At 43.2% G+C, this 20,054-nt stretch overlaps 1 protein-coding gene across 1 annotated transcript; it reads right to left on the bottom strand.

The window, feature by feature from the left end:
* Positions 1-536: 536 nt before the first annotated feature.
* LOC134286276 (uncharacterized) lies at positions 537-19,281 on the bottom strand. Its single transcript, XM_062847864.1, has 4 exons — positions 15,651-19,281; positions 12,735-13,790; positions 1,007-1,119; positions 537-551 (listed from the first exon to the last, which is right to left on the bottom strand). The coding sequence occupies exons 1-4, from the start codon at positions 19,279-19,281 to the stop codon at positions 537-539; spliced, it is 4,815 nt and encodes a 1,604-aa protein (XP_062703848.1).
* Between the last annotated feature and the right edge of the window lie 773 nt (positions 19,282-20,054).

Below are 20,054 nucleotides of genomic sequence, written 5' to 3'. Positions count from 1 at the left end.
GTATAGACTACCCACTAAGCCGAAGAATCATGGTGTCTACAAAAGCTAAACATTCATTCAATTTTATTGCTCCAAAGTGCTAATATTGAAACGAAATGTTACAGTTGTTTGGCGCATAGCTCTTCCGATATCCAGTTATGCGTGTTTGTTTGAGTTTTTGTTTTACGTTAAGTTAAGCCGAACGAGGGGACTATGCCAACGAAGCATCCCGATACCCTACTTCTTTGAGACAGCAAAAATTAGCAAGTGTGCTATTTTCGTTTCATTTTGAATTGATCTATGCTCTATTATTACGTTTTTAGCTTTCGCGCTTTATTCTCTTACGACATCATTAGTTGAGTTGTTGCTTCCTTGTGAAATTCTGATTGATATTGTCAATTTGTAAGTAACAATTACCAGCACGTTCATAATTTGTCTCCCTCAATTGTTTCCGAACGCTCAAGTGTTTTGCTGAAAGGTCACCGATATGAGAAAAGTAATGGGAGAAAAGTTCATCCAAGGAGCTGCGTATCCGATATACCTACACATATTTACACTTACAACGAACGTAGCTGCGGGAGAACGAAAATATATGAGTACCTACGCGGAGGCGAGAAAAGTTTTCTCGAGATCTAAGTGAAATTAATGTGCATTCTGAGATTTTCTGCTTGCTTGGTGGGAGATTGTTTGGAATCAATTATAGAATGGCTTCGCCGCCAAACAACGGGATTCAAGGGTACTACAAAGTTGAAATTGTTAATGTGGAAACTAAATTTTTCGCTTGAGCTTGAAAAGTTTGATTACTATGAAACAACTTTTGACCCCGGGAGTCGATCGCGCCGGCCCAGAAGGAGCCGTGCCTAAGCCACAAGCTGCTGGTCCAGCCAACGGCAGCTTCCGGGGTGGGCTCGAAAGGCCTCTTTTGACTCCCGGGTCCCAGGGCGTTTTTCGGATGGGGGAGTTTTCAGTGGGGTGGTCCTAAATAGTGAAAATGATTTACCTTGAACTTTTGTTCTATTGCACTTACATGTCGAATATCGAAGTGGTGTCGTGGATGGCGAGGCGTGGCCGGACGGGTCGCTAGTCTGGCTGGTTTATAATAGTGACTACTGCCGATGATGTGGGAGGGGATCGGATCTCCTGATTGGTTGGTGGACGTTTTTGATGATCATGGTGTGGTTAAGGCATGGCCGTTTGGTGATCGGACAAGCGGCCACAGAAGAGTTTGATTGCGCGATGGATGCGGTTGAAGTACGCCGGAAATTCGGTGGAAATTTGATGACAGGCAATTCCTGGGCCACCCCGAAAGGGGGGGGGGGGGTTGAATCCGTTTCGTTGCGGTAATCGAGCTAGCGGTCGTAGTGGAACAAGTGCGAGTTGAATACGGACCAGCACGCAGGTCTGACGAAACATCCGAGCCGAGTCGTCTGCCCACGGAGGGACGGGGGGGGGGGGGGGGGGTCGTGAGGTTCCGCAATCCTGATAATCACTCGCGCTCAACGTCATCGAACTTGAACTTTTATAACAAAACTTTGGGAAAGTCTCACTTTTGTTTGTACGTCCTTCGTATCGAATGCCATCTTCCTTACTGGTCTCGAATATTTTACTCCCACCAATTCGCTCCACTTTTTCCGCTCTTTCTCCCACCATCCCATTTCGCTTCTCATTTCCGCCCTCATCGGTGCTTACTTCACACGGGTGGGCGAGTTGGTCACCCACTTAACACACAGCTTTTGCTTTATATCGACACACTCAATCACAGTGCATTTAAATGGGACGTTAAACTAGCTTCACAAAAACTTTCCCTACAACCCCACACAATATACAAAGTTACCGTACGGTAACATCCCCCTCTGGTCAGGGGAAAAAAGGAATTTACAATTGCTTTTTTTTACACTGAGCTACTTCTAAATGAACGTAATTATCTAAACAATACAAAACGATATAAAGCAAACAAAAAAAAACACCAAATGCAAAAACAAACAGAACATGCCTTACAACTGAACTACTATTGATTATCACAGTTCAACTTCTAAAAAACAGTGCGAACTTCCATATATAAATAGGTCAAAATCTTCGCTTGAATCAGCTTCAACTTCCCATGTCAGAACATCATGGGACTTTCTAGGGTGGATCAGTAAAACAATCGCGGTTTCTGTGCTCACACAACATCTACTGCCTCGCATACGAACCGTGGTCAAAATAATTGACGCGCCACCGACTGTCGCGCGGAACAGTACCGATACGCGTGAAAGACCGAGGGATACTGATCCACACAAATTTCTACCGACGATTATTTCTCACGAATTCTAGTGATCATATGAATACGAAGGGAAACAATAGACGATTCGATTGTACTTGAAGTACATAACAATACTAACACGCAAGTTAATTATGTATTGCTGAAGGAGAATATAAGCTTTATAATGCTTTCGCCGGAGAAGTTCTCCGATCGCCCTAGCTTGGGATCGATCGGCATCAGTCCAGACAGTATTCGTTTGGCTGTCGTTCGCTATGGAACGCAACCCGCGCGCGCGTATACATTGTAAACCCCGCTATTCGAGGACGTCTCCTCCTAAAGTCGGGTAATGTTCTTTCAGAAATTTGCTTCTACGACGGCTCCTTTTGACCTGAAACGCCTACATGGCTCGCTCCGCGGAAAGCGATTGCCCTAGGCTAAGTGGTCAAGGACAGAAGGTAGATACCGCAATTTCAAATGGAAGTAAACTTGGTCGTGAAACGAATATTCACATCTAAGTATTTCAGGTTTTCAGAGTCTAGCCTCAGCATCCAAGAACGGTTCGGCTTCTTTAGTCACACTGCTTGTGGACAGAAGCGACGAGAACTATTGTTCGGAGGATTTTAATGGGTCGACCGACAACGCTCAACAGTACGACATTTTGACTGTGATCATTAGCCAATCCGAAGGGCAATGACCCTTGTTTGGCAATCACCAAGTACCCAATGTGAGCTTGAAAATTGATTGTATATTTAAATGAAACTGACTAAATTGGGATGTCCTTAGAAGGTTATTGGTAATACGTTTTGTCACATAATTGTATTTCGGAAATGAACTGAGTTATACCGTACCGAGGCCATTGAAGCAGGGATGGGTTTCGCTGCTACCTGGTGAATAATATTGAAAGTACTTTTAATAACTTACAACTTCGTTTTAACAAAGTTCGAAAGTCAAATATTATTTGGCCATTATTCACGCTGTGTTTTGGTTTTGACGGAGCTATGATTCTCATCTCTAAATCTTCTGTGAAAGATGTAAGTTATAGCCGCATACATTTAAAACGTGAACGTAAGAAAAAACATGAAGAGTAAGTTGCTGGTTGAGTGCCAAGAACCAGTGAGAAAGTCAAATTCTGGTGGCGCTTAAAGAAATCCAGCGACTTTAGGATTGCTGACATAGTAGAAGGGTTAGTTTGTCCAAGCTGCATCATAGATCCCAACACTACTCGAATCGAGCAACTTGTCTGGGAGAGTTAGCTTCAGTAAACTTTTGGACTGGTGAATGAAAGTTACTTTTGGACTCTTTGTAGTATGTAGTATGCTTATACATGCATTCTACAGAGGTCCGGAGTAGAGGCATTGTTGTGGAGCTGAAATCTCCTGGTGGCTGTCCAGAAAATGATATGAGGTGATTATATTGGTTCTATAGACCGGGGACTGAACCAAGTATTTAATGATCGTCTTAGCTTCCCATAGTGATTTTAACGTTATGCGTCGCGAGCAACGAGTTCTTTTAACCATAATCGCGATCGAGCTCATGAAGAATGGCATCGATAGGATTCGGCGCTACGGTGCAGATGTGTTGCGGCGGATTGGTGGCATTCAATTCATAAACGCTTTTATAAACGAGCGGTATTCTCTAACTTCATCAAACACCCTTAGGTCGCACGATTTTGATTTCAGCTCAGTCATATCTAATCCCTGAAGATGACCACTGCTAGGATAGGACTGTTTGCATTGATTTTAGTGAAGGTGAACATCATTTACAAATCGTGGAAGGCAAAACTTGTTTTGTTTAAGCACCTAATGTGACCAGAGTGGATTTGAGGAATTTTATTACGAAAACTCCCCCAACGCTAATAGAGAAAAAATATCCGTAGATATTTTTTCCTCCTTGGAACCTCAAATGGTTACTTTTACGTTGGGCGCCAGTGATCGTATCAATCCACGACCTGAGCTCTTTGGAGTCGCTCGTTTGGAAAAGGTACTCGGACTGGTCAGCCGTTTGCAATCGGAAAACGTGCTGCTTTTCCAAACGAGCGACTATTGTGCTGCTATTTAACACTATTAGTTGAAAAGTCCATAGTATAACCGTACTTTACTCTTATTGACGAAACGTTCCTATCGGGAGATAGTTGGCTTCTCAGCGCAGTATTTCATGCAATCTATGCCTGAGAAAGCCAATAAATTGTCCAGAAAATTTCTAAAAATTTGCTACTTCGCAGAAGTTTTCAAAAAAAAAAATACTCTTTGGTTTATATTTCGGAAAACATTTGCAGAAACTCTGGAATGTCGCCACACGCACGGCTAGCAATATTGGTTTTATTGTCTTCATCGTCTGATTAGCGCTAGTCGCGCAGCGTGTTTGTTGCTAACATGCATAAGGACTAAGCGTTTGCTCTTTGGCGTGGTCCGTTTTTGCGTACCCTGAGCAAAACTGCTGACATCTCGTCAACCGCTCCATGTCATGTGTGTTGTAGATGTGAATCAAAACGTTATGAGTATCGTTGCTAAGAAATTTGATGTCATTCCATTGAAATTCTTTTTCAAGGGATGAGACATTTCCTCCTTAGGGTAACCTAGGGTAATATCCACCCCGAGACAAAATGCCATCATGCTATTTCATTATATAAATTAAGTTTGCATCAGATGCAAGTAATCTAGACGTAGTGCGGCAAGTTTCACCAAGCATATAGTTGCATCGTGCTGAGGAGCGGGGGTTCGATTCCCGCTGCAGCTGTCAGGAAAAGTTTTCGGATGTGCCATTGGGCGTTGTATGATAGGCCGTTATCTAGTGTCATGCTTCTTTCAAAGAGCGAGAAGCTCACAAGAAGCATCGAACGTACCCGTGTTTTTTTATTGAGTCGGATAAGCTCAAGATTGAATAGAATGGTCGAAGGAAAAGCGTAAAACGATTATTTTCATCATTTGGAAAGGTTGTCTAATTTGAAGTGCACAGAACTTAAGCGATCGCATGCTGATTATATATATCATATGGAATCAACCCATTGACTACCAAACTTGTGCGATAGTCCTGTCGTGAACTACATACGCTATTGTATTTGATTCGTTATTTGACCTCGTTTGCTTAGACAGTAAACATTGTCCCACCTCTATATCTATGTATGTTCTGGTTTGAAATCCGGGGGAGAAAATCGACATTCGAGTATGACGTAATTTATAGAAGTTTCCATACATATCTCAAAGCCTGGAGGGATGCATGGTTCACAGTAGTATTTTCAAAATGTGTATCGGGTTCGTCACTTCATTTGATTGAAGTCTACTTATACATCATCAGATGGAGACGCATGGTTCTCGATAATGCCAAATCCATATGTACAGAGGAAAGCAGACGTATAGTCGGGACTCCAACATCACGGTTTTCCCCACTTTACGCCCACTAGTTAGTCTTGGGTAGTAACATTACCGTGTTATAGGAGTCCTGACTTTAAAATGCGCCCCATAGCGCGGCTAAAGCCTCCTCAACTGCAAAATACCAACGTGTGTGGCCTACTACGAAACCGACGGCCCCTTCCCGGTTCTCTGCTGAAAACAGTTTTAGGCTGTCGTTTTTCCGACATACTGTCTATGTGCATAGCCCACCGCAGCCTGCCATCACTTTATGTAGGGTAAATCGCCAATTGTTGCACACTCAATAATCCTCAATAATAAAATTTTTCCAGTATTTATCTCACGCTAGAGTAGTACTCTCTAAACGTTAAGTCGTGACTTTTGAGTGTCTAAATTAAAGAATACCTTATAATTCAGCTCGGTGATAACTGTTCCCATGTGGTTCGATAATTGGTACATGAGAACTTGTGCTTGGATTTCAGGAACATGTTTTCACCAAAATGCCAAGTGATCTTCATAAACAGGTTTCACGCAATGATACCACAACATCAAATCTAATGAACAGCATCATTAGTTGTTTCCACGAACTCCATTCAAGAGGTCATCATCGATTGGAGTCAAATATTGGCCTAGAAAGAGGTACAGTGAATCGCAATCCCGTTGTTTACGACTCTAAAGAGTACATAGGCAAATCAGTTGCACTTTATTTAGCACAACCACAATCCTGATGCGGTGTGACATTTTTTATGAAAATTCGTTAACCCCTCGAAATAACCTATTGAAGCAACAAGTTGATTTCTAGAGATGCCAAGTAAAAATTACTCATTTGGTTTTCAAATGAAATCAGGAGTACCGATCCGTGTTGGGTCATATTTCACACCCTGTTACGCATATTTCATACTTGCTATGCATGCCAAACCGTATGTACCATGCTGCACATTGCTCTACTACTCGGTTTGACCGAATTGCCGCAGGATAAATCGACTTTTGCTGCCGTCTATTATGATTATTTTAGGCTACCTATTGTATGTACCTACCTAGTAGCCGTACGGTCAGGACCTAGTTTCGTAGTTTCAGCGAATCGCAACACGATGACGTTTGCTGGCTGGCTTTTGGGATGAGGCTTTTATTGCACGATAAGCTGAATCGAATTTTAAATTGGTCGGTCATTAAAATTATTACCGACCGGCTTTGTAATCGATTTCGGGCCAACACCACCGGGGGCTCCTACACTGGATAGTAGTGATTTTCGAAAAGTCGACATTATTAAGAGCTATTCATTCGCCATTCCGCGTGGCCGTTATTTTGGCTGAAACAGCATCGATGTGATGGTGGGTTTGAGTTATGGATTATAGGGTAGTCTTAACTGCTAGGCACCACTGTATTCAAAATGCAATGTAGTGAATGGCATCACAGTATGGTTGAACTGGAATGGCTATCGTGTTTGTTCGGAGAAAGCATACCGTGATGGTGGACGAAAACGGATGTTTGATAGTTTGATTAATGTAATTTATGCATGAAGAGGCGTCCGGTACATGAAACAAATGTCAAGTCCTTTCCGGAATTCGAACCGACACAACACATCGCAAATCGAGGGTGAATTGATTAGTTGTTGAACCTTGCCGCTCAAGGGAACTGTTGTAGTTCCGCTTGGACATCGAAATTGATTAAGATAAGGAAAGCAATCGAGCATGTTTGATAGAGAAGTAATTTTCATGGGTGAGCAAAAGGGATCAGTAGAACATGCTGAATACTACCTGAAAAAAAAAAACATGTCTTGAAAATTTCTCGATTATCACACAGGCTCTACATAAGTTTATGTAGTTAGAGACTTCCACTATGCAGCATAGTTGTCCCATGTTCTATGGGAATCACTATTAACATGGGACAACCACAGACAAACAGACGTAACACTGGCGAAATTTCCATCGACCACGCTTTTGTCATTTTCATCATTAAATTTTAAATCTTTATAGTTGTGGCAGTCACAAGTAGAGGCGCGCGCATCGTTTTTCTTTGCGTTTGACGTTTCACACTAACGCTTTCTGCTGACGATATTGCACAACGCAATGTTTCGTGGGACATTCCAGGTGATAGTAGTTTGAACTGGGCGATGGCATTTCACAAAAATTGTTCTACAGTGATAGACATTCGTTTAGCCGAGGCCAAAAAAATTTCAAAAAAGTGTCAGGAAACTCATACACACTCAAAACAGATTCGCGGGCTCTGCAAAATCGCGCACAGCCGTCTGCTCAGCAAAATCTTTATCTGGTATCTCAGCAAAAAGTGACGATTGTTAGCTGATTCTCAGCAAAACGATTGCCGACTATCAGCAATGAACTGTCAAAATTGCCGAGATCCCGGCAAAATGATTATTTGCTGATTGCTCGGCTGTGCGAATCTCGGCAAAAGTTTGAAAAAATGCTGATATCCCGGCAATCTGAATTAAGTGTGTACAAAAGATTTTATTATATTTTTTTTATCGTAGTGATAGCATATCTAGTACTGTTTTATAAAAATGTGATACATCACACTTATATATACACTTAAATAATAAAAACGAGGGTAAAAACCCTTCAAATGTCATTTTTTTTCCTAGACATTCGTTTAGCCGAGGTAAATGAAAAATTGGTTTTCATCATTGGTAAATGATGACCAATGATTTTCATCATTGGTAAATGAAAAATTGGTGTGATGTATCTCATTTTTATAAAACAGTAGGGAGACTGGGGAGACTTGATCCCTTTTTTTAATTTGCCTGCAACTTTAAGAAAAAAAAACACAAAACTAGATCCATTCTTCGTACAGAATGGCAGGTAAACATCTATTGCAAGTTTATACACAACAGAAGGACTTAAATATATTGTTAAAGTTTTCAAAACAGTGTTTTTATGGAGGCATGTCTTATGATGTATTTTTCAAAAATGGGCCACAATTGATCCCCTTTTGAGCACATGGTTAATTTAAAGGGGAAATAACTCCAAAAGCTTCCTATTCATTTTCTTTTCAAGTTTTCTTGCATTTTTGTTGAAAAAAAAATGCAAGAAAACTTGAAAAGATTTTTTTTTTTGATGACGACGGGCTTGGTGGTCTAGTGGCTACCGCTTCTGATTCGTATGCAGAAGGTCATGGGTTCAATCCCTGGCCCGTCCCTTTCATCCTACTTTGTATCTTTCTATCCACTTTCTCTCGCTCTCTCTTCTCTACATATACAACTCATGTATATTCATATGTTCATAGCCATCGCTAGAACCAGAAACGAATTGAAAAAAAGTCGTTTCTCTCCTTCCAACTTTCACTTACAGCACAGTGTATATATAACGCCTATAAGTTATGCAACCAAAGCGTGCTGTGCCGCTTGACCTTATTCACCACACAATCTATCACGAACACTATAAAATAACCCCTATCCATGGATCGCATCACCGACCCAACGGTGACTCCCAGATCTCACATCCTTTCCGTCTAACAAATACCCCAGTCCGTGCGGGTTGTGGGGACGCAGAGTGCTCTCGGTCTCTAGTAGCAACAACCAGTACACTCTAACATTCCTCTCCCTTCCCAGCTGACTATAAGGACTTGGCCGGCGCCGTTATTGATCAAATATGCATGAGCTGCTAAAATTGCACTTTGAGAATAAGTGGAATGTCCCAGCCCCTTCTTCAGTTGGATCTCAGTGCAATTGGTACCAGTTCAGATCAATCACGGAGGAGCAACTATTGGCATGTATAGTCAGAATTGATCGTTTGATCGTGATCGTATCAAGTTTTCTTGCATTTTTGATGAATACGGTGTATTTGAAATTATAAGATTCCCTTAAATTGTCAAGGATATGCCGTATTTTAAAAATGGGGAGACTTGATCCCCATTTTCATGATTTGTACTAAAATAATAATTATCTAACACGTTTTATCATTGAATATACTAGAATTCCGAGTAACTAGAGGCTTTCAAACAGAATTTTATTTTTCACATGTATAATGTGTATGTAATCCTCGAGGGATCAAGTCTCCCTATGTCACTGTTGTATACACTAAGCTACATTAATTGAAATATTTATATAACAGCCTTATTTGGATAAATACGTTTGATAGCATTTTATTTATACTATGTGCTGTGAAGTTTTGACACGATTTGGTTCAATTTTCACAAAGTTATTGAGATTTTTCGAATTCGCCAGAAAGATTTCTGAAAGACTGAAAACAAACCATCAGCCATTAAAAATAATGCAATACGTAATTAAAATCAATTGTAGCCAAAACATTGTCGCCTGCCCAGATGTCGTTTTGGAAAAAATATGCTAGAAGAAAACTGTTTTTGATTCCGAGAAAATATGGGGGGAACAAGTCTCCCCAGGGATAAAGTCTCCTCAGTCTCCCCTACTAGATATACTCTCACTACGATAAAAAAGTAAAATCTTTTGTATGAGTTTCCTGACACTTTTTTGTTTTTTTTTGGTCCCGGCTAAACGAATGTCTATCACTGTAGATGTTACGCCTGTTTGTCTTTGGGACAACTATGCTGCACACGGCAGTAGAGCATTTCCTGTCCAAAATACGAAAATAATTGCCATTTTTGACACTATATTTTTTAATTTAAATGAGATTTTGTACATGTGCTGGATTTCATGTATCATTTGCTATTGCATCAATCAACACATAACCATTTTTCCTTACCTAATGTTTGAAAAGGGGATATGAAAAAAAAAAACTAATATTCTTCTTATAAAAATATAACCCGAAAACGGTTTGTTGGATTGATATAAGATGTTTAGGTTATTTGAAGGACTTTCAGAAAAAAATACACTGAGAGTAATATTCATCGCGGATCTGTGTTAGATGTTCTATAGTCGAATGAGTGTAATCAGTTTCGTACCTTTTAATTCCGCTCTATGTTGCTTATCCTGTGACAGATACGCGTATTTCAACTACCACTTGTAATCTTCCTGAAACTGATTACACTCATTCGAAGAGGGTATTCTGCTTAGAGGGTTCGAAAAGTCGGTACAAGAATGTTCTATAGTGCCAATTTTTCAAGAACAACACCTTCGATTTTTATTTTTATTTTTTTGAGAAAGTTGACTTCCAGTCACAAAATTTGCCAAGTAGCCCAAGATAGCCAAATGCTTCTAACTATTTTTTTCTCGATTTTTTTTGATCTATTTTCAATGATCTATTTTAATGATTTTTATATCAAAAATAGATTCAACGTGCGAATTTCATTGAAGAAACTTCGCATTTTCTTTTTTCAACATTCAACCATACTTAAGTTATAGCGAATTTAATAAAAAAGAAAAAAAAAGATAAATGTAATGGGATTTTGTGAATTTCAAGATTTTTTTGCTGTTCTATAGTTTTTAGAATCAACTATCAATTATCAGATATGTCAATTTTCAGACCGTCTGGAAGAACATTTAATAAAGTCCAATTTCTTTCCTTTTTTTTTGATTTTTTTGAATCCGCTGTAACAAGTATGGTTAAATTTAGGGAAACAATTGCATGTTTTTTTTTCATTGAAACTTCAACGTAGAATCTATTTTTGGTATAAAAAAATATCAAAAATGGTCCGTTTTAAAATCAATGAAAAATAAAAATTCGAGAAAATCTAGTTAAAAGCAATTGAGCAGCATGGGCTACATGGCCAATTTTGATGCTGAAACTCAGATATTTTTTCAAGAAAAATAATAACACGGAAAATAAGGTTTGAAGAAAATTGAAATTATATGACATCTAACATGAATCCGCGATGAATATTACTCTCAGTATGTTTTTTTTGTATGAGCCCTTCAAATATTCCCAAACATCCTCTAAGACACCAATTCAATCCAACAAACCGTTTTCGAGTTATAGTATTTTGAAATTCAGATTATGAGGTTTTTTAATACGTGCTGTTGGGGAACCGGAAATTTACCTCCTTCGATTTAGTGGGATGGCTCCTCAACACTCGACCAGTTGATGGTTGGTTTAGGTGGAGTGGTACTTGGTGTGTGGGCGAACTATTCCTTCCTTCCTTTTAGATATATTGCCGACTCCTGCGGACATTGGGCACAATTCCTCCGTTTCAAGTAACAACACTCACTCGCGGTACATTAAAACAAACTGTATTTTTAAAACAAACACCAACTATACGGACTACATTTATTTTCTTAAAACTAACATCACGCTTACAAACAAAAGAGGTTCACAAAAAGCCGTGCGTAGGCCTTCACCGGCGCGCCTGTGATCGGAGGGAATGATCGATGTTAACTGCCTACGTTGATCTAAAGGTCATTGCCAGATGGTTGATCACGATCGCAGAATGTAGATTTTGAGAAGAGCCAAGATTCCTCTCTTATCATCGGTCACCGTATCTCTTGTCAACATATCCACCACTGCTGATTTAAATGCATCCCTTCTCCGGCTATCTCCCAAACGACAGTCGAACTCTCACTATCGCGTATCAGTCCAGCAGGTTGCTACCTACACGAACGGTTGTTTACAACCGATCTATCCGCTAGCCTGTCTGGTGCCGTGATGGTCAGTTAATTTATTGTTCGATAAAGGCTACTGATCGCAGTTAATTTGCAATCGAGTCAGGGATGTAGCTTAAGGGGGATGCCTTTACTCCACAACATCCTCACCCACCCAGGAATTGCTGCAATTTCTGAAAGGAAAGAAAACAAGTCCTCTTCGACTGGATGGGAGAGTGTGCACTGTACGTAGATCATTCATTTGACTGATTGGACGTTGGCTCCGGAGATGGTAAAAGGCAGAGCTTCTCCACAGCACGTTTCAGTATTCCAGATGCTGTTTTTAAGGTGACAACCCTTACTACCCCATCCATTCCAGGATGAATCTCCACAATCCTTCCTATTTTCCACCGCATCGGTGGCTGGTTGTCCTCTCGGATGACGACGAGTTTACCGACCTTGATTTGCACCGGTGGCTTCCAGCGTTTATTCCTCCCCTGAAGCTGACACAAATATTCGCGCCTCCATCTCTTCCAGAAGTCTTGGAGGATTTTCTGTACTAGTTGAAAACGGTCGAGACGATTCATCTGAACGCCTTCCAAATCTGGGTCCGGAAGGGTTTGAAGGCTTGATCCAATCAAAAAATGAGAAGGTGTTAACGGCTCCCAATCGTTGGGATCGTCTGACATAGGTGTCAATGGACGGGAATTTAGGCAACCCTCGATCTGCACGAGCAGCGTGTTGAAGTCCTCCGGAGACAATGTTGTTTCTCCTGCTACCTTAAGTAGGTGAACCTTAGCGGAACGCACTGCTGCTTCCCAAAGGCCCCCAAAATGCGGAGCACTCGGTGGGTTGAAGTGCCATTGCGTACCGTCTTCCAAACTATGTTTGACAATCCTTTCCTGGTGCTCCTGACTTCTTACTAGCTCGTATAGATCCCGAAGTTTGTTCCTTGCTCCAACGAAGTTGGTTCCATTGTCGGAGTACATGTCCTTGGCCTTGCCCCTCCGAGACGTAAACCGACGCAGAGCTTGGATAAACCTGTCCGTAGTAAGGTCGGATACAAGCTCCAGATGCACCGCCTTGGTGCAGAGACAAATGAACACAGCGACGTACATCTTGACGGCCGGCCGCCTGGGTGCAGGCCGTACGTAAAAGGGCCCACAGTAATCCACACCGGTTTGTGAGAAGGGACGAGACACAGTGACACGTGCCGCCGGCAGTTCTCCCATAAACTGCTCAATCGACGTCGGTTTTGACCGAAAGCATTTCATGCACCGGTGGACCACGTTCCGAGCTACGTTTCTCCCTCCTAACGGCCAAAAACGTTGACGAACTGCTGCCAATAGCAACTGCGGGCCAGCGTGCAGCAGTTTTTCGTGGTAGTAGCGGAGGATCAACTTGGTGAGGTGATGGCCGGCAGGTAAAACCATGGGGTGTTTGGTATCCTCGGCTTCTTCTGAATGGCGGAGTCTACCTCCTACACGGATGACCTGGTCCTCGGATATGTACGGACTAAACCACCGCAGTGGTGACTTTCTTTGAACTGCTTCCCTTTTCGCCAGCGCCTTCCATTCATCCACGAAGAATTCCTTCTGCACCATCCGCACTACGGTAAACTCTGCTTCTCGTAACTCCACTGTCGTCAAAAACTTCGGTGGATTTCGCTGTTCCTTCGGAGTGCGTAGAAGTTTGAGATACCGTAACCAGTACGCCGTCCGCCTGACAAGTTCGATATACGATGAGGATCGTCCCAGATACCAATCGTTGAATTCTGCGGTAGGGGAACTGGTACAAACAACGACTGTGCGCCGCTTCTCCTTCTCTGCTTCAACCGCATTAAAAGATTCCGGTTTGTTTGGCCATTAGCATAGCATAGCATAGCATAGCATAGCCGACCGTACACATCCTGGGGTGGCTGTCGATAGAGACGTTTAATGCGCCAGAAAAGTTGCCTGGGATTTGACAAACCTTTCATTTAACGAACTCTCGACACCTGGCCAGGTCCTTACGATCAGCGGGGATGGGGAGGAAATGTTGATTAGATATCTACTCAGAACATGTCCAAGAACTTGGGCCACTTCATAGATATCTGGAGTTGGAAGTTGGGTGGGATTTATTGGGATGCTTTCCTTGGCGAAAAAGCGTATGATGAGTTATTATAAATATTCAATTATGTAATATCATTTACCTTATTACCGCTGAAAGAGTAAATATTAGTAACGAATGTAGAGGTTATTTATTGATGATTATATTTTTAAATAAACTTGAGTACTCTTGAAATAAATTTACATTCATTTCATTGAAGAAAAAATGACGGTTATTGTTTTACACAAGAATGCATAAAAAAGATTGATCGTAGATCTTACGTAGTAACGAATTATTGTGAAACGATCTACCTGCGTTATTAGATATAGGGAATCGCGCCACTTGGGCGGTGGCTTCTATATTCGTCTGTTTTCCACTATAACTCAGTCAAATTTGAACCAATTGACACAACTTTTGGAATGTGGTGAGATAGGTATAGTATCTACCCGTGTAGAACATTTCAAGTCAATTGGTTCAAAATTGACTGAGTTATAGTGGAAAACAGACGAATATAGAAGACACCGCCCAAGTGGCGCGATACCCTACCAAGGCATAATAATACAGAAAAATGCCATTGCAAAAAATCGTCCGAAAAAGATAAATCGGGTTAATCTCACCACAAGCTGCTAACACTGCATCGTCATCTGAGTGTTACTATGTACTTCGCACAGGAACTCTCAACGTACAGGAATAAACACCGAAATTCACATTGCTTCTACTGCTGATAGCCGTATCTTCACATCAAATAACTGAAACTCGATACAAATATGCCAGCGGAACTGATTCTTTTTCGCCATATCAAATATTAGTAGGTCAATAAGTTGTAAATCTGCGTCAGCAACTTATCACCAACATGCCAGCGGAATTCACAATTGAAGTAGCGCAATGCAACGGGAGAGCTGCATCTTCCTTTGAAATCCCCACACGAAGCACGCGCCTACGGAGTCACATTTTGCCTTTCGACGTGAAACGAATAATATTCAGCTTCCGAAGCCACACCAAATACTTCTATAACGTATTTTTCCTCTGTTCACGAAGGGCAATACCCTCTCCGCCGACGAACAACAAAACTTTCCCGAAGGGATGTTGGTATCGCGGATGTTTTCACCCAAATGAATCGTCCGACGTCCGCATAAACCAAGGTCGGAACGAGCCGATTCGGCTGTCCATCCGTTCCGTAATGTATATCCACCCGATCGCCGAATTGCGATTTTTTTCTGATTCGAAGAGACAAAGTCCGAATGTTCCGCAAACACATATTTTCGCTTCACCAATTCACCCTTCGACACCGAAGCACAAAATCTCACTCGTACACAAATTTATCATACGAAAATCTTCACCAAAAACTAAGAACAGCTTCGTTGAAATCACTATACTAATCATTTTTCGTGGCGTAGTGCCACAAACTTTTTTCCTTCACCATCGTCCGAATTTATTTGTACGAGACCAGATTCCGGTTTGTTTGGCCATTGTCCAGAATCTCCTTCTAACCATTGCGGTCCACGCCACCAGAATTCATTTTGGATGATGTCTTTCGGCATTATACCTCTGGAAATCAAGTCGGCTGGATTCTCCTTGCCAGGTACGTGTCTCCACTGTTCCGAATTGGTGAGCGTGTGGATTTTTGCCACTCGGTTGGCCACATAAGTGGTCCATGTTGTCGGTGCAGCCTGAATCCAACGCAGGACGCAGGTGGAATCCGTCCAGAAATATGGCTGCGTCGGGAATTTCAGAGATTCTTGCACCTTTTCGAAGAGTTGCGCTGATAGTACAGCGCCGCAAAGTTCTAGACGCGGAATCGTTAGGCATTTTAGAGGGGCTACTCTTGATTTTGACGAAAGTAACCGCACCCTAATCTTTCCTGCTGCATCTACACTTCTCGAATAAATACAGCAGCCATATGCCTTCTCAGAGGCGTCCGAGAAGCAATGGATTTCCGTGGTAACTGCGTTGGGAATGACGACACAACGATCGATCCTGATTTCGTTCAGCAGAGGAAGTTGTGTGAGGTATCTCCTCCAAACCTCACCCACCATCAAAGGTATCGGCTGGTCCCAGTCCAGCGCATGGTCATCATCGTCTCGAAATTTCCAGAGAAGCTGCATCACGATCTTCGCAGTTGTGATTGTTGCTCCTAGCAGCCCTAGGGGGTCGAAGAGCGTCGCGATTATGGATAGTACTTCCCGTTTGGTGAATTGTTGATCTTGTTGCACCGCCGGAATGTCGAACTTAAACTTCAGCTGATCACTCCTCGGCATCCAGGTAAGTCCGAGGGTCTTCACGGACGGGTCCGGGTCCAAATTGATTCCGTCCACCTCTCGGATCGCTAGGTTGTCCTCAGTAAGTCCTTCCAAGGCCTTGGAGCAATTGGAAGCCCACTTCCTAAGCCTAAATCCACCTCGTTCCGTCATTTCGCTTAGTTGTTTACGAAGCTCGCAAGCCTGTTCCACCGAATCTGCCCCCGTGATGACATCATCCATGTATGTGTCTTCACTCGCTGCAGCTGCACCAAGGGGGTATGTCGCCTCTTCATCCATCGCTAGTTGTTTGAGGGTCCTTGTGGCTAGGTATGGTGCCGGTTTCGTTCCGTACGTAACGGTTTTGAGCTCGTACACGTTGATCTCGTCCTGAGGATTAGCGCGCCACAAGATGCATTGGAGAGGTCTGTCTTCCGGATGCACCCAGATTTGTCGGAACATCTTCTCGACGTCCGAAACGAGCATGATTTGCTTGGTACGACTCCGCATGATGATTGACCTCAAGTCGTCCTGTATTACCGGTCCTGTCAGTAACACATTGTTGAGGGATACGCCGGATGACGTCGCACAGGAAGCGTCGAACACCACTCTGACCTTCGTGGTAGTGCTGTCCTCCTTGAAAACAGGATGATGAGGTAGGAAACAACGCCGTTGTGATGTTAACGCTGCTCCTTCCACCTTCACCATATGTCCCATCGACTCATATTCCTCCATGAAGTCGTGATAGCTTTTGTGGAGATTTGCATTTCTGCCCAATCTACGCTCGGTACCTTGAAGACGCCGGATAGCGATTTCCTTGGACTCGCCCAGCCGTGAAACAGCGTCTTCTTCCTTTGGGAGTGTGACAGTATATCTGCCTTCGGGATTCCTTTGGACTGTATTTTGGAATAGGTCCTCACATTGTTTTTCCTCCGGTGAGAGTACCTTGACCGGACCAACCTCTTCACTGGACCAGAACCGGGCAACCATAGACTCCAGATTCTCTGTTGCTGAAGCGTTGCAAGTGATGCGCAGATCCTGACTTGAGTTGGATAAGCCTCCACACACCACCCATCCAAAAACCGATTCGTTGAGCGTTGGCAATTCGTTTCCTAGGGTTTTCCTTTGACCGGTTTCGAAAAAGTCGAAGAATGACTCGATACCGAGCACCATATCTACTCTACCAGACTCGAAAAAGGCGGGATCAGCCAGTTTGATCCCTGGAGGTATCGACCAACCATCCATATTGATTGTAGCAGTTGGAAGATTCACCGTTACGCTAGGTAGAATAAGGAAGCTCATAGATTGCGAGAATTGAGAAACTCGCGAGCGAACCACCGCCTGGATTTTTTGCCTGACCTTGGTCCCTGACTGACCAATCCCACGCACCGAGATGTCTACCCTTTCTCGGTGAGTCTTCATCCGTTGACTAAGCCGCTCCGTGATGAAGTTGCTTTCCGAACCTGAATCCAGCAGAGCCCGAGCAGGAAACCGTCCTCCTTCGTCATCTTCCACGACGACGACTGCTGTTGCTAGCAAGACTTGCGAAGAATACTGTTGAGCCGCACCAGAAACCGGAATGTCGGTGGCTGTCATGTTAACCACCTGAGACGAACCCGATCCGGAAGCTTCGCTGGCCTCGGAGGATTCCCTTGGAATTGAAGGATGGCTGCCCCTAGCAACCGCTGCGACCTTTGCAGAGCTATCCTTCTCCGACCTGAAACACACCAGAGTGTGGTGGCGACCCTTACAGTTCCGACAATTGAACTTGGACTGGCATTCCTTGGACATATGGCCCATTTTAAAGCAATTCCTGCATAAAGAGTGGGTTTTCAGCAGTGCATCCCTGTCAACCACTGACATTCGCTGGAATGCGGCACACTGGAAGAGAAAATGATTCTCCTTGCACGCCACGCACCGTTTTCCGGATGAAGACTGCATTGTGCTGTAGCTAGTTTTCACCGTCGACTGCTTCTGCTTTTGAGACTGCGGCTGCACCGAATGAACGCCTCTAGATTCGGCGGCCTTCGTTGGAAGTGACTCGAGTACACGGATCCTTCGTTGTAGAAATTCCATCAAATCCTTCAAGGAATCCTTATCGTTTGTGGATGAAAACTCTTCCCATCCTCTGCGGGTCACAGGGTCCAAACGATTGGTGAGAAGATTTACTAGCAAAAGGTCCTTGTACTCTGCTGGCTGGACGACCTGATCCAAAGTTTGCACGGCTCTTTCAAACCCCTCAACAAGAACGTGTAAATCCGAAACCGACTCTTTGGAAAGCGAAGGCAGACTAAACAACGATTGTACCTGTCTTTTCTTGAGCTGTTTGCTATTGTTATAGCGTTTTAAAAGAGTGTCCCACGCGATTAGATAATTGGCCTGCGTAATTTTCAAAGGATCGATCAACGCCTTTGGTTCCCCTTGAAGACACCCCTTTAAATAATGAAGTTTTTCTACTTCTGGAAGATCAGTTCTCCAGTGGATCAGAGACGTGAATAAATCCCGGAAACTAATCCACTCGTCGATGTCGCCGTTGAAAGTCTGCAGCTTAATCTGCGGCAGGCGCACATGGTCCAGCGCGCCATGCAGGGTTGAATCGTTGGCACGCGTTGACTGGTTCAGCTCTGGTGTACCTTGCAGTTCCGTTGCCTTGTCCGTGAGGGATGACTTCGATCGGTAGTAGCGGCTGCTGTAGAGTAGACGCTGTTCGTTGTAGGTCTCATCTTCAGCGGTGTAATCTTCATGGCACTTGATTTCCACCAACGTCTCGCCGTACTTCTCCCAAAGTTCGTCCAATCTGATCAACCGCATGTTGACATCGGTAGCGGTAGTAGCTTCTTCGTAATCTTGGGTGAATTCCAAAATGTCGTCCAAATCGGCCTGGATCTCTTGCAGCTTGACCACCAGGTTCTTCAGCGATGCAGGCTTCCGAGGTGCCATGTTGGTTGGTATCGCTCAAGCAGGAAACGAGAATAGGATGGAGGGTGTAGTGATCCGCGTGATCCTAGGCTTCGGCGGGCATATACTGTGTATATTTACCTTACACAGTAAAATGCGGTTCCCATCGAACGTCCAGCGAGCAGGAACACGTTATCTCCAACGGTTGATTGATGACTCACGGTTATCGTCTCAGCACAGCTCAAAATCACAAGTGTGTAGGTGTATGTACGGAAGAGGAGGAGGGGGTACGCATGTAGTATCCAACGAGCCTGGCCACGGCTGGCCATATACCATAGTAATTTACCTTCACAAACTGGTAGTTGTTCCCAGTCGGTAATCCAATTCACAATCCAAATTTTGTATTTCGGTTGAACTCGATAGTAATGCTCAACGTCACGTCAACCAATTTCAAGGATGGGTAGTCTGAGAAACCAACAGCGGCGCAAAAGCCCAAAATCGAGCGCAATCCAAAAAAAAAGCCAGTGGTCCAAATTCGTATATGTGACGTCAAGTGCACTCAGGGGATCGTGTCAAGTGATTGTCGAAGAGGATTTCAATTTATTAAAACGTGTAATTTCTGTAGTCCCGCTTCGGTGACATATACGTTCTAAGTGACTCACCTGGACAAGTAACTGATGGCGCCACCTCTTCAATCACTGTCGTCGTCACACGCACCACGCGTGCTAGGGATGAAGCGTCCAAATGCCGTCGGTCGTTGATTGCAGTGTCAAGTCCAACAGCAATGGTCAATGGATGGGCGAATCGATGTCCAC

Source organism: Aedes albopictus, chromosome 2 (genome assembly GCF_035046485.1).
Source record: "Aedes albopictus strain Foshan chromosome 2, AalbF5, whole genome shotgun sequence".
NCBI lineage: Eukaryota > Metazoa > Arthropoda > Insecta > Diptera > Culicidae > Aedes > Aedes albopictus.
The sequence above is the reverse complement of the archived record's forward strand: the minus strand, read 5'-3'. Positions and strand labels throughout refer to the sequence as shown.